The sequence below is a fragment of the Rhea pennata genome, chromosome 17, assembly GCF_028389875.1.
Source record: "Rhea pennata isolate bPtePen1 chromosome 17, bPtePen1.pri, whole genome shotgun sequence".
Taxonomy (NCBI): Eukaryota; Metazoa; Chordata; class Aves; order Rheiformes; family Rheidae; genus Rhea; species Rhea pennata.
Window position 1 is genome coordinate 3,743,575 of NC_084679.1, and position 14,857 is coordinate 3,758,431.

The 14,857-nt window shown below is 41.4% G+C and overlaps 1 protein-coding gene across 4 annotated transcripts; it reads right to left on the reverse strand.

Annotated features, from left to right (window-relative positions):
- Window positions 1–941: 941 nt before the first annotated feature.
- Window positions 942–14,212, reverse strand: ANAPC7 (anaphase promoting complex subunit 7). 4 transcript variants are annotated; one of them, XM_062589917.1, is made up of 11 exons: window positions 14,084–14,212; window positions 13,391–13,577; window positions 12,904–13,023; window positions 10,963–11,074; window positions 10,569–10,722; window positions 10,335–10,477; window positions 9,455–9,572; window positions 8,831–9,027; window positions 4,375–4,599; window positions 3,809–3,959; window positions 942–2,992 (listed from the first exon to the last, which is right to left on the reverse strand). In XM_062589917.1, exons 1-11 carry the CDS (start codon window positions 14,182–14,184, stop codon window positions 2,803–2,805), a joined length of 1,698 nt encoding a protein of 565 aa, XP_062445901.1. In that variant the 5' UTR covers window positions 14,185–14,212; the 3' UTR covers window positions 942–2,802. The 4 variants fall into 4 exon arrangements, with proteins under 4 accessions (XP_062445901.1, XP_062445902.1, XP_062445904.1 ...); XM_062589918.1 differs by lacking the exon at window positions 4,375–4,599; XM_062589920.1 differs by lacking the exons at window positions 13,391–13,577; window positions 14,084–14,212 and adding an exon at window positions 11,235–11,457 and having other exon boundaries at window positions 12,904–12,967.
- Between the last annotated feature and the right edge of the window lie 645 nt (window positions 14,213–14,857).

Genomic DNA, 14,857 nt, shown 5'->3' on the forward strand with positions numbered 1-14,857 from the left:
AGTTTTTGTCTCCATGATCTTTCTAGTGTGCACAACACAGGATTAAGGAGCAGAATGAGGTCAGCTGCTTATTAGGGGCTAACTGTGTTGTATTCCCTAAACTGGAAGATCAGTTGCAGAATTTTTCAGTACAAGAGCTCTACAAAACCAGAGACCATGTTCCAAAAATAGAGTGCTAATGAAGGCTTATTAATGGGGAAAAAAAGTCCCTTCAGAAATTTGAAGCCAATGCTAAATATATCTTTCTATATAATCTCAAATGCATTCCACACATGACATCTTGAATTTCCTTATTCACTTACAATTATTAGCAAAGACTACAGACAAACTATACAACCCTAATGCAGCAGTTGCTTACAGAGCTATTTGCAGGATCTGACTAACCTTTTCCATTAAGCAGCACATTCTCAGAAAAATCAAAATACAGTGGTATCCTTGACAGCCATCTTAAGCTATTTAGTTATCTGGACCAGTTTTCTGAAGCTGCATAGAAACAAGCCAATGTTTTCTTTACAGCATGCTCAGTCTGAAGTAGTTTCACCTCTGTTCTAAGAGGAGAGGCCATCAGGTTATCTAGACACGTACTACAGAAAGGTTCAGTGAGACTGCGGTTCTCAGGTTTCCTGTTCGATGTAAATACTGTTCCAGAGAAATGCATAAAGCTAGTGGTTTCCAGCTGTGAAGGCAGCTCTGATTAATGACCTATTTAAAGGAATCATTGAAGTAAGACAGCTGAGCAGCTAACAATACATATATCTCACACACTTCTCACATCAAATCTTAAATATGTTGCCCTCCTTAATTTTAATAATATTAAAAACTATTACTGTTTCTGCAACAGAAGTGAAATAGACAGCTGAGAAGCTAATGAACCTACCTAATTTTCAGAAGCAGAACACAATTTGATGAGTGGTCAACTGTGAGGAGAAAACAAGGCAGTCTGCAGAAAAAGGTATTTTAAATTTACTTGCACATGCATGACATTTCTTTCTATAAAGACAGACATACATTGAGCTGAAATCTATCCACCATAAAATCTATTCACAATGGTGTAAACAGCTGAGTTGTTCATAACAGGAATCGGGTCTTTCATATACCAAAATGCAATTACCAAAATGTATACTGTAATTGAAATACAGCCATTTTGTGTTTTTTATGAAATACCAGTCACAGCTTATGCTAATTCAATCACCAAGACTGTAGCACATGCTTTTCTCTTCCATACAGTCTTCAAATAAGCATAATTCAAATTGATATCATAGAAAGTCTAAAATCCCAAAGGGAACAGACAAGTAGCTGCTTCTTTGTGTGTGTGTTGGGGGGGGGGGGAAGAAGAGTGTTAGTGAATGAACTATTTAGTCATCTTTTTTAAGATATGTCATCCAGGAATATTTCCAAAATAGACTGTAAGAGAACTTACATGCCTGCTTTTTATTGTGCATTTTTCTAATTCACGTAAGGTGTACCACAGCAGCAGATATACTTTACCCTTATCTGTGTTACACATCTACAAGTTAGGAGGAAGTTTGTTTCCCATGTTTCATGTATTTGTACAAAATATGAATTTCTCCTCAGCTGATATTAAAACTATTTAGCCTTAAAATACAGTCTGTCTGCTCCAGTGTACCTGTGATAACAGAATAAATACAACAGGAATTAAACTGCCACTATAAAGGTAAACAATTGTTTTGGTAAAAAGTACAGAGACCAGAAACGCAAGAAAAAAAAGTAAGAGCAAGAAGTAATTCCTCCTGCTATAAATGAGGCCAACATAACTGAAAAGGTTTCAGTATTCCACAGACAAGTTTCAAGTTTGAAGTCCCTTGAAGAGATGATGTTGAGAACTTGTACCTGAAGCAATGCAGCTTTGCTTCAAGGGGCGAGGGAAAACACATGAATTTAATGTTATACACTTCACATTTCTGTCAGATAAACATGGCAAAACCAATACCATATGTATTAAAAAAATTAACATTTCTACAGCAGTGCAAGTGAAAATGGACAAGTTGTTCTTATATCCTTCTGTCAGTGCTGTATACAGGATGTGCAGTGCGTTGAGTCACTGTTGTACAACCTTTTAGTAACATACTGAAATAAAACTAATCTGCATTTAGAAATAGATGTTCATGTTGAGACTTATAAGTGATTACAGGGTTTAGTAAGGATTGGGGAAATTACCGTAATTCTCCAGCACCAGTACAACTCCGTAAACACAGAAATCGGTCAGCTACAAAAGTGTTCTGTAAGTCAGAGTACCAAGCTTTTCCTTTACAGCACATGTAATGCCATATAAAAAGACAAATTAATTCAATGAACACAGCAGGAAGAAAGTGCTGCTTTCAGCCACACCCAAGCAACTCCTCCAGACTTCAACAGGAGTTTGACTGTGAGCCCAAATGGTAACATAAAGACAACAGAGTAAGACCTTTTTCATAAAGGAATACAAACCACTGTATTTACATATGGATCAATCGCACTTAGCCCCAAACACAATTTAGACATTGTTTTCATCAATACAATAGGCTTCTGAAACATTTTGGATTCTATTGCTTTTAGTTTTAGCACAAATCTTTTAAACAGATGTTGCAAATAACCTATAACATAGTCCCTTACACTTAATAAATAAGAAGCATCAAGAATCTTCAAGGCATTGAGATGCACAGAACTATTAAATGGCTTCAGTGTCCATTGGAAAAAAAAAAAAGTCTTTTGTTACTATAAAATTGTACTTGATGTTCTTCAAAGAAGAATGGCCCTAACGGTATTTTCAAGCGCCAAAACAAGCATCAGTAAGAGAATCCTTTACTGCATGCCAAACCACTGTTCTTGATCTGCCCACTGAGCTGCCTCACTATCACTGCCTTCCAAGTCCCCCTCTTCTCCACTTCCCTCCATATCATCCACATCTTCTTCTTGGGTTGCATCTGTTGGACTTTCCTCTTTTTCCATTTTCTGCATTCCTTCTAGTGACTTCTGATCATTTGGATCCAAACTGATGAAAGAAAGAACAAGAAAGTATTGTCATAAAACCTAAGGAAAATCATCATCAACAAAGTCTCATCATATTTGCTGCACTTTGTTTCCAGAATTTAAATTAAAAAAAAGATGATACAACTTCACCTCCAGCTGAAAATAACTTCAACCATTACGTCTTTATACAAATTATTTTGAACCCCAAGAATGCACCTATTTAAACATCATGTTCTTCCAGAAAAATGAACCAACTCTTCCAGACAACGCTAACTACTATTAACAAGACAAAGTGGTTAGTTTAAACAACTGTGACCAAATGTATCATACACAAAGTAAAAACGGCTGTCCCATTTAACCTGGGTAAATTAGTGCATTATGGCCACAATAATCGAAGATAACATTCCAAGATAACATTTCAATTCCTGATGTTTTATTGAATCATTCTGTTTAAATTTACTTAACTGCACATTTATATAGCTCCTTCCAGTCTAAAGGTATGGAGCCCAAGGTACTGGACTACATAGTAATTTAGTAACTATAAACAAATCTATGCCTCCAGAAACTGCAGGCGTGGTGACATGCATAGCATTAATAAAGGCTTAAGACTGCAATTTAGACTTTTCTCCTTAAATTTTGCAGTTCTCAATTCAAAACCTTGTGATCAACAAAAGTCATCAACAGAATGTGATTTAAGTGTTTTTGTTTGTTTCAAAGGATAATAATGTAAATTCACCTCTGACGAATACCCTGATCAATTAGCAGCTCAAATTTTTACTTAGTCAAGTGACTACTGGTTCTCATAATCATCCTGCAATCTCAGAGGTCTCAGGTTTACCTTAGGGCAATGCTGTACTGGTCCATTGCTTCTTGATACTCATTGACAGCTACAAGGAAGTCTCCCAGGATTCGATGTAGAACACAGTCACTCTGATTAGCCAGTGCATTCCTCAGCAAAGCAATTCCATCTTCATACTTTTGTTCTCTACCTGTTTATATGCAGAACTGTAGTTTTAATTAATAGTTTAGATAAATCTCCTACAAAAAGTCAAAAAAATCTATACAATGAGCCACCAAAACAGACAACTATCTCTTCTCTCAGAACTATCGGCATGTTGGATAGCAGTAATTTACTTTTTGTAAGCTTAACATTGTTTTTTGTTGCTGTAACTGCTATACTCATGAATACATATACATTGCAGCCAAAATATTTAGTTTGCAATTAAGTGCTGCTGTAATGTCAGTTCCTAGATTGAACTAATTCCTGTACTTTTTCCTTCAGAATAGAACTGATAAATCCCTGAGCTATAACATTGGTGCAATATTCCTCTTACTGATGAGGTGGCAGAACACTTGCATATAAAACAGTAAGCATCAAATTGGACATGGAAAAAAGGAACTTACTAAGAAGCTCTGCTTTCTTTACCACAGCTTTAATATAATCAGGTCTTTGTGTCAGTGCTTTGTCCAATAATGTTTTTGCTTTTTCCTGAGTGACTGGATCTTCAAGACAGACTGTGGCTAACAGAGTGAGTGTCTGTGCATTTGCTCCCAGAGTTTTATATACGTTATTTGCCATAACCATAGCTTCACGGATACTGTTAGATGCTAGGTAACATTCGATGAGACCTAATGATAAAAATGAAACTATTAAAGCTGCTGAGTTAGTACTGTATACACTCATGCCTCCTCAATTATTTGTGCTCAGAGGTTCCAAACAACTGACGCTCCAATAAGCAAAAACAAATTGAAACAGAGAAAGTGACTATACACCCAAGAATTTTTGAAGTGGGCCAAAAGACAGAAAGCAAGGAAGCTTGTAGAGAGGGAAATCTGGACACAGATTAAAATGACATAGAATTTCAGAGGGAACCTATGACAGAGTTAGGAGGCCCTGTGGATGACCTTTCTCCAAGGCCAGTATCTGACAAAAGACTAATTTGTGACAGAGTATAGATTTCTTCCTTAAGTGTACAGAAACAAACAAAAAAACATTCAAACAGATAAAACTGCATTACAATTTTCCAAATACATGCATTTCACTTCAACAAGGAAATCTACAACACTGTGCCCACTACAAAGCAAAATAACGAAGAACTGGAGGAGCCAGGTGAATCAGATTAGTAACTTCCCTTACGAGCGAGGGAAAAAAAATGTGAGAGACGACAGAGAGAGAGACGACAGAGAGAGAGACGACAGAGAGAGAGACGACAGAGAGAGAGACGACAGAGAGAGAGACGACAGAGAGAGAGACGACAGAGAGAGAGACGACAGAGAGAGAGACGACAGAGAGAGAGACGACAGAGAGAGAGACGACAGAGAGAGAGACGACAGAGAGAGAGACGACAGAGAGAGAGACGACAGAGAGAGAGACGACAGAGAGAGAGACGACAGAGAGAGAGACGACAGAGAGAGAGACGACAGAGAGAGAGACGACAGAGAGAGAGACGACAGAGAGAGAGACGACAGAGAGAGAGACGACAGAGAGAGAGACGACAGAGAGAGAGACGACAGAGAGAGAGACGACAGAGAGAGAGACGACAGAGAGAGACACGACAGAGAGAGAGACGACAGAGAGAGACACGACAGAGAGAGACACGACAGAGAGAGACACGACAGAGAGAGAGACGACAGAGAGAGACACGACAGAGAGAGAGACGACAGAGAGAGACACGACAGAGAGAGAGACGACAGAGAGAGAGACGACAGAGAGAGACACGACAGAGAGAGACACGACAGAGAGAGACACGACAGAGAGAGACACGACAGAGAGAGACACGACAGAGAGAGACACGACAGAGAGAGACACGACAGAGAGAGACACGACAGAGAGAGACACGACAGAGAGAGACACGACAGAGAGAGACACGACAGAGAGAGACACGACAGAGAGAGACACGACAGAGAGAGACACGACAGAGAGAGACACGACAGAGAGAGACACGACAGAGAGAGACACGACAGAGAGAGACACGACAGAGAGAGACACGACAGAGAGAGACACGACAGAGAGAGACACGACAGAGAGAGACACGACAGAGAGAGACACGACAGAGAGAGACACGACAGAGAGAGACACGACAGAGAGAGACACGACAGAGAGAGACACGACAGAGAGAGACACGACAGAGAGAGACACGACAGAGAGAGACACGACAGAGAGAGACACGACAGAGAGAGACACGACAGAGAGAGACACGACAGAGAGAGACACGACAGAGAGAGACACGACAGAGAGAGACACGACAGAGAGAGACACGACAGAGAGAGACACGACAGAGAGAGACACGACAGAGAGAGACACGACAGAGAGAGACACGACAGAGAGAGACACGACAGAGAGAGACACGACAGAGAGAGACACGACAGAGAGAGACACGACAGAGAGAGACACGACAGAGAGAGACACGACAGAGAGAGACACGACAGAGAGAGACACGACAGAGAGAGACACGACAGAGAGAGACACGACAGAGAGAGACACGACAGAGAGAGACACGACAGAGAGAGACACGACAGAGAGAGACACGACAGAGAGAGACACGACAGAGAGAGACACGACAGAGAGAGACACGACAGAGAGAGACACGACAGAGAGAGACACGACAGAGAGAGACACGACAGAGAGAGACACGACAGAGAGAGACACGACAGAGAGAGACACGACAGAGAGAGACACGACAGAGAGAGACACGACAGAGAGAGACACGACAGAGAGAGACACGACAGAGAGAGACACGACAGAGAGAGACACGACAGAGAGAGACACGACAGAGAGAGACACGACAGAGAGAGACACGACAGAGAGAGACACGACAGAGAGAGACACGACAGAGAGAGACACGACAGAGAGAGACACGACAGAGAGAGACACGACAGAGAGAGACACGACAGAGAGAGACACGACAGAGAGAGACACGACAGAGAGAGACACGACAGAGAGAGACACGACAGAGAGAGACACGACAGAGAGAGACACGACAGAGAGAGACACGACAGAGAGAGACACGACAGAGAGAGACACGACAGAGAGAGACACGACAGAGAGAGACACGACAGAGAGAGACACGACAGAGAGAGACACGACAGAGAGAGACACGACAGAGAGAGACACGACAGAGAGAGACACGACAGAGAGAGACACGACAGAGAGAGACACGACAGAGAGAGACACGACAGAGAGAGACACGACAGAGAGAGACACGACAGAGAGAGACACGACAGAGAGAGACACGACAGAGAGAGACACGACAGAGAGAGACACGACAGAGAGAGACACGACAGAGAGAGACACGACAGAGAGAGACACGACAGAGAGAGACACGACAGAGAGAGACACGACAGAGAGAGACACGACAGAGAGAGACACGACAGAGAGAGACACGACAGAGAGAGACACGACAGAGAGAGACACGACAGAGAGAGACACGACAGAGAGAGACACGACAGAGAGAGACACGACAGAGAGAGACACGACAGAGAGAGACACGACAGAGAGAGACACGACAGAGAGAGACACGACAGAGAGAGACACGACAGAGAGAGACACGACAGAGAGAGACACGACAGAGAGAGACACGACAGAGAGAGACACGACAGAGAGAGACACGACAGAGAGAGACACGACAGAGAGAGACACGACAGAGAGAGACACGACAGAGAGAGACACGACAGAGAGAGACACGACAGAGAGAGACACGACAGAGAGAGACACGACAGAGAGAGACACGACAGAGAGAGACACGACAGAGAGAGACACGACAGAGAGAGACACGACAGAGAGAGACACGACAGAGAGAGACACGACAGAGAGAGACACGACAGAGAGAGACACGACAGAGAGAGACACGACAGAGAGAGACACGACAGAGAGAGACACGACAGAGAGAGACACGACAGAGAGAGACACGACAGAGAGAGACACGACAGAGAGAGACACGACAGAGAGAGACACGACAGAGAGACACGACAGAGAGAGAAATCCTGCATTTCACTGCTGAATACAAGAATATAATCAGCTTGTTCTTATTTAACCAATAATTGCATAACTGCTGATTAAAAGCAATAAAGCTTTTAGGCGGTAAACTCTTCCTGAATTGAATTTGCTATGATTAATTGACCACAACAAGGTGGAAGATGCAGAGAAGTGGCAATTCCGGATGCTAGTCATCATACAAAACAGGTAAGTGATCAGGAGAGAACTACAGTGGAGTCCTAATAAACACATTACATAGCATAGAAAGAGTTCTGTATGCAGATTCACTAAGACTTTATTCTACAATTATTCTACAAATAACACATAATACTGCTAAAAAGCTGTACTTGGACCAGTATCATCCATTTCTATTTAGTCTTGTACATCTTTTTTTTTTTTTTTTTTTTTGTTACAAGAAGATTAACGTCACATTTAATTCTGCAAGAAAACACACATTCCTCTGGAAACACGAGTATTTTTTCCTTCTTCTCAACTGCTGGTCATCTAAACTTGTTCTTATTTAGGAGATGAAATGACAAAATAAAGCTCTGGGTACAACTCTCAGTTAACGTCATCAATTGAAACTGTTCTGCTCAAAACACTTTAATTTGTTTATATCCAGATTAAACAAGCTCAAAAAAAATCCAAAACCAACTCACTGAAAAGACCATGCTTATAAATACATGGATTCCCTAGATTTTCTCATCTGATTGCTTCTACCAGAGCTTCATAGGTTTCAGGGTAATAATAATTCCTTTGCTTCCCTTACTAGAAAGCTAGCAGGGTCAAAGAACTCCAATCTTGTCCCTTGTCTACCAATAATGACACTAACTTTAGCACCAGCACCAAAGCATCACTGTACATGAGTAGCTTTACTTCACTTACCTTCATAGCAATCCAGTCTGCAAGGTGCAAGACGTATTGCTTCACGAAAGTGTATAATTGCTTCCTGTACTCGACCCATATTCCTAAGAGCAGCTCCTTTCAGTAGCAAAGCTTGAACACTATTACTGTTAAGTTGAATAGCTTTGGCTCCCAAATACAAGGCACGGGAGTATCGTTTACTGTAGAAACTATGACACCTATGAAAGACAAAACTGATTGTGAACATGTACTGCCCGTGGTGCCTACACACATTCACAGAGGCTGCAAAAAAAAGAAAAAAGTAGTGGTAACAACCAAACTTGCATTTAAAGTTTAAAAAAAAAAAAAAAAAAGTGCAGGAAAAAATTTGTTCTTCAAAAGTCAAAAACAAATGCAAATTTGAACTGTTACAGCTACTTAATATCACAAATCTGACAACTTGAAGAGCTTTAAACATATAGAAAACAATCAAAATAGATGATTAATCTAAGTTACTCTCAAAACAGAACATGTAGGGTTGAAAAGCACTTTCTGAACACAAAAAGCTGAACCCTCTGTAGCATATGTAATCTACTTCATGCAGCAAATCAAGAGGGAGATGGGGGGGGGGCAGGGAGAGAGAACAAAGGCAAGAAAGCAGATTACCCAGATACCACCCAGGGTTCTGCGTGCTGGTCAGAAATGTTGAAGAGACGGCAGCCCAAGTTCTCTACATCCTCTAGTCGACCTTCACGTGCCAATAAATAACCATATACATCCATTCCTAAAATGAAATGTTTGAAGATCAATCATGTAATTAGTTATTTGTTAAAAGGTTAAACGTTCAAAGCATGCAAACATCAAAGACCCAATGAAATCTCAGCACACGAGCTAATGTTCTGTAACACACACACACACACACACAAAAAAAAAACACAGCTCCTCTGAAATTTGTTTTTTAGGACTAAGATTCCCCCTCTGATAATTTTTTTTTTTTGTTCAATAACACAAAGTGAGGAAATGCTACAGCCTCACAAAACATTAACTAGTTGATTATTTCCTGATTCAGTTCACTGCAACCCGACTTGTGCCAAGAGAAAGGGACAGTGTAGAACAAGGCCACTTATTTGGAGCAGAGGCATGCACTGGTAGCTTAAAATACTAATGACAAAATTAAGGTATAACTCAGTACAAACCATAGGCTTCATTCCAGTGGAAGAGTATGAGGAATTAAGAAATTTTACATTTTTTGTAAAAACATTTAAAAATTCTAAGTTCATTCACAAGAAAAAATAAGTAAGCTTCTTGCCCTAAATTATTCTCAATACATGCTTCTTTGGCAAGATGTATACACAACTACGTTATCTTCTTGACAATCACAGTTTTAAATGACTTTCAGCACAAACACCTACTTTAATCTGTGCCAGCTATCAACAACTGTTTAACAGACAACTTCTGAACGTAAATTCTGAATTAAGTACAGCAGTATTCAATATTCTACTCACTGCTTAACTGCATGTATTTGCTGCTTTAATTAGTTACTCACCTTTTATTAGATAAGGATCCAGCATTTGTGCTTGTTCAAATTTTAGAATTGAGTTTTTATTATCTCCAGCTCTGAAGTACAGGTCTGCTAAGCTCCCCAGTAAGTCTACATTATCCCTCAGTAGTGACTTTTTCTCTAAAGAGCTTCAGGAGACAAGAAATGCCTGTTAAATGAGTGCCATCTTTAATATAATTATAAATAAATATGATTACATCATGCTCTTGGAACTCTTACCAAATGGTATTGATTGCTCTAGTGTTATCTCCAGTATGTACAAAAGCATATGCCTTGATCCACACTGAAAGCCAATCCAAGTTAGGAATACTCTGAATTACATTCATTGTCATAGAGGCCACTTCTGCACCTTTCACAGAGAGCGAGAGCAAGCCTGTTCAGAAAGATACCTTACTCAGTTTCAGCCACTATAAACTGCTTTTGAGGCAACTTAACTGTCCAAAGACCAAAAGCTCCATCTCTTGACAAGCACATACAAGCAGTTTGTTGCAGTGTTACTTAAAACTTGCATAATGTAGGCATTACACACTACACGCAAATGGAAGTTACCTAACTCCCACATATAACTGTAACACTTTAATACTGAAATACTTACTACGTGCAGAATACCCACCTAATATGGCATCAAGTGCTAAAGGGCATTGTCTCAGCACTTCTTTATAGCTTGTAACAGATGAGCGTTCTTGGCCTGCTTTTTTGTACAGATTTGCCAACATCATATTGATCTACAAGCAATAGAAGCATCAGTAGAGTCAATTATGACAAAGGAGAAATGCTCACTAAGAATTAAAATCACAACTTTGTTTTCAAGAATGCCTGCCTCCCTCCCACCTATTCTGGGCAGAAGATGGAATTACCTTTTCTTCTGAAATCACTATAACATACCGTATACTATAAAATTAAAATTGTTCCTTCTTTCTGAGTCCAAAGATAAAATTTACATTCTTTTGTATTTGTACAGTGCATCTTGAAATTTCATTTTTTTGCATATATGAAGTCATAAGATGGGCAAGCGTTTATACATGATGCCAAGAAAGACCTGTATATCCATTACATTACATCTTTCAGTTGATCTCTCCATACCAATGGAAGTCTTCAAGAGAATTAGCTTAGGAAGGCAGAGAAAGTTTCCATTTAGCTTTTCAATACAAACATGATGATGAAAGAACAGAAATGATTTGAGCTCTACACAGCACAACTAGCTGGGATTGCTACAGTATTTTATCTTACTAGCGTGCATGGGTAAAAAGTTTGCTTTCCTTCTTGTTTGGTTCTGTAAGTTGGCATCTGGACAGTACACTTACAGGTTACCAGAATCCAGTCCAGGAACACTGCTATCACTATACAGGAATACTGTTAATGTGAAACACTTGATTTACTTGATGTGTTAAACCTTTAAGCCCTCACAGCATAACTGAGCCAGCAAGCAAAGACTCAACGTATCTGTCAATATGTGGGCCACTGCAGGCCACTACAGGATCTCAATACTTAGCATTACGTAATCATTTATTAAAAAGGATTAGCAAAATTTGAAAGACAGAGTATCAGCATTTCTTCTATTTGCCAGAGTCTTCAGCCTTTCAAAGATCTCATATGGCTCAAACTCTACGATGAGGAATAGCACTTCATTTCTTATACACTGCACTCTCTGGTGCAGCTATGCACAATTCAAACAAATGCTTTAATACAATCAGAATTTAGCAAATTAAATTGGTTGGCTAACAGTGGATGCACTACAGAACAATTAACCTTGTGAACTAACTAGGCTACATATCCCCCCTTCAACACTAGCTTCAGACAATACGTCCTTCCTGTCCAGTGCTCCTCAATGGAGACTAGCACTGTACCTGGCTCTTACTGCAAAGTACAGTACAGTAACAGTGCAGTAACCTAACAGTAACCTAAATGCTCGGTTAAGCTCTCACATTTATATGTTTGCCTCAGAACTGGAGCAAGCTATGAATTTTGCTGTTTGGGAATCACTTACTAATTTGCAGTAGCTCAACTGTTTGCAATCAAATCATGTAAGTATTTCTATATCTATTATTTTTGTATAGACCAGCTACTACTCTTTATCCAATGGAGGAAGAAAAAAAAAATCCAGAAAGAGACCACCATTTACGTATGGGTATCAGAGATCTCAAACCTTATGTGTGGATATACAAGTATTTAACAAACCTTCAGTATCAAAAAAGGGTTTCTTCATCCTTGTACATAAACAAAATTTTGTAACTGCCATGTGCAGTACTGAAGAGTTAACCAGGCAATTCACACAAATGAGAAAAGATGCAGATAAACATTTAATTTCTTCACCTTTTCGTGAATTCTTTCTAACAGAGGCAATACAACATTTGTCTGGTTTTAACGAAAAGATACTAAATAAACTCAGCTAACTTAAGCTAATTTCACAAAGTGTTTCCAAGCAACATTTAACTAACCCAAAACAAATATTAATTCATGATGCCATTACATCTTTAGACTACATTTTCATTTTTGACTACAGATTCAAGACAAGCTGATCAAGTACTTGTGACCAATGTTTGCCAGAACCAACCTTTGGGGTCCTCTGCCTAGAAGGAATTCCATCAAGAATAGCAATGGCATCTTTGTCTTGTTTCAGCATTGTGTAACACTCGGCCATTTTATATTTTACTTCAATTTCAGATGGTAAACACTGGGGAAAAAAAAACAAATACTGATGTATGATGCTGGTTTAGTCATTTAAGAAAATGCTAATAAAATTTCTCATTAAAATATGCACTACTATTAACAAACTGCAGTGCAATAGCTACCAGGATAGTCTACTGGTCACTCATATTGCTTTTGACTACAAGTGAAAAGAATGAACTACACATATTAAGCTCATGTTCAGGATCAATTTAAGTTTTTCACTAGAAAGCAGTACAGTGATACTTTAAGTATAAAATATTCCTAAACGTCTGATTTCTTTAATGCAAGTCTTATCTGATGCAACAATATTAAGCCAGCAAAATTAATCTGTCAGGGGAGCATGATCATCTCATTATTTAGTTTTTAAATACCTGGCTTTGGGGAGTTGACGCAGCGTTCCCAGTAGAAGGTCTTACTTTTGAAGTTTTACTTAATGCCTTTTTCTGCTGCAAAGCCATTGTATACTTACTTACTGCATTTCTATATTCTTTGTCATGGAAGAGAGAGTCAGCATGATATACAAGGAGCTGATATTTCTGAGATGGTGAAAACAATTCCCTAGAAGAAACCCAAGCAGAGAGGCTGAGATCAGCTAATGCATAAGAACAAAAATTTACAGATCTGAAGTACTGCTAGGTCCTACACTTTACAGGCCATCTTTTTAACAATTCTAACACGTTTACAGAAGTGTTAATAAGATAACGCTTCAGAACTGCACAGTGGCTTTAAAAAGCACCTCAGAAACCATTCAAAATATAAAAAGCTGCCTCACAGGGAAGTCCTGAAAGACAAAAAAAAAAAGCAACCGCAAGAGTCAGCCGGAGAGCCGTGCCCTGCGCAGGGCACCCTTGGCAAGAACGGAGAAATCCGCTGCCGCTCTGCGCGGAAGCCCCTACACGCCAGGGGCTGCAAGGCGGCCCCAGGGCGGCTCCCTGTCCCCGCGGCTGACGCCCGGCAGGGCCGGAGACAGGACCGGCGGCCCTGCGCTCTCCCGCCCGGCCTCCTCCTCAGCGCCGCCGGTCCTGTCAGTGCTCTGCCCCCCACACCCAGCCCCGGCCACTCACGGGTTGTTGCCGCTCATGGTGAGGAGCAGCCCACTGAGGAGCCGCACGTTGGAGTGGAGCCCGGCGGACGCCATCTCCCGTACGTGCTCCACCACGCTCATGCTGCCGGCGGGAACGAGACGCGGAGCAGAGCCCGGCACCGCCGCCGCTACTCCAAAATGGCGCCACCGAGGGGGCCTCGCGCGCCACCGCCTGCAGCCGCCCGCGGCGCTGCCCGACACGCGCGCTGCCCGACAGGCGCGCGGTGGGGCGGCCCGGCAAGCGTCAGGCCCCCGCCACCGCGCCTGCGCAGGAGCGGGCGGCGGCGCCCCTCAGGCGCGGCGGTTTCGTGCCCTGAGGGGGGCGACGCCATTTTAGAGCGTCGAGCTCGCGACTCGGGTTCTTTCTACGGCTTCTGGGAAGAGGTTCGTGCTACCCCGGTGTCTGCACAGCTCTTGCGGCTGGCCCTCTTCCTCCCGAGGCTGTTAAATCAACGGTCACGACAGCTGAGTGCAACAGAGGTCTCGGAGATCATGAAGCACCTGCCTATAGAAATAGGTAATTGAGGAAAAGGAGCCTTCAAAGACCGCTAGTGTGCAGTGTAACCTCACAGGGTGGCAAGCTCATATACGGGAACCCTCCCAGGGTTCTTATGTGCTTGATCAGGGGAGAGGCCTCACTTGTGCCACTATTAACTATTAGGCAAGAACTAAAAGGAAACCTGACTTCACACAGCAGTAATAGGGTTAAACTGTCACACAGCATCAAATCAGTCATACCATTTTTTGTATGTGT

What these genes read in the sequence shown, in the direction of transcription:
- ANAPC7 (XM_062589917.1), bottom strand. Translation starts at nt 14,184, where the DNA reads ATGAGCGTGGTGGAGCACGTACGGGAGATGGCGTCCGCCGGGCTCCAC. An exon ending in AAAGAAAGCAGAGCTTCTTA is followed by an intron (nt 3,960 to 4,374) that starts GTAAGTTCCTTT and finishes GCATATAAACAG; the next exon opens with GTAGAGAACAAAAGTATGAA. An exon ending in CAGTACAGCATTGCCCTAAG is followed by an intron (nt 2,993 to 3,808) that starts GTAAACCTGAGA and finishes TTCTTTCATCAG; the next exon opens with TTTGGATCCAAATGATCAGA.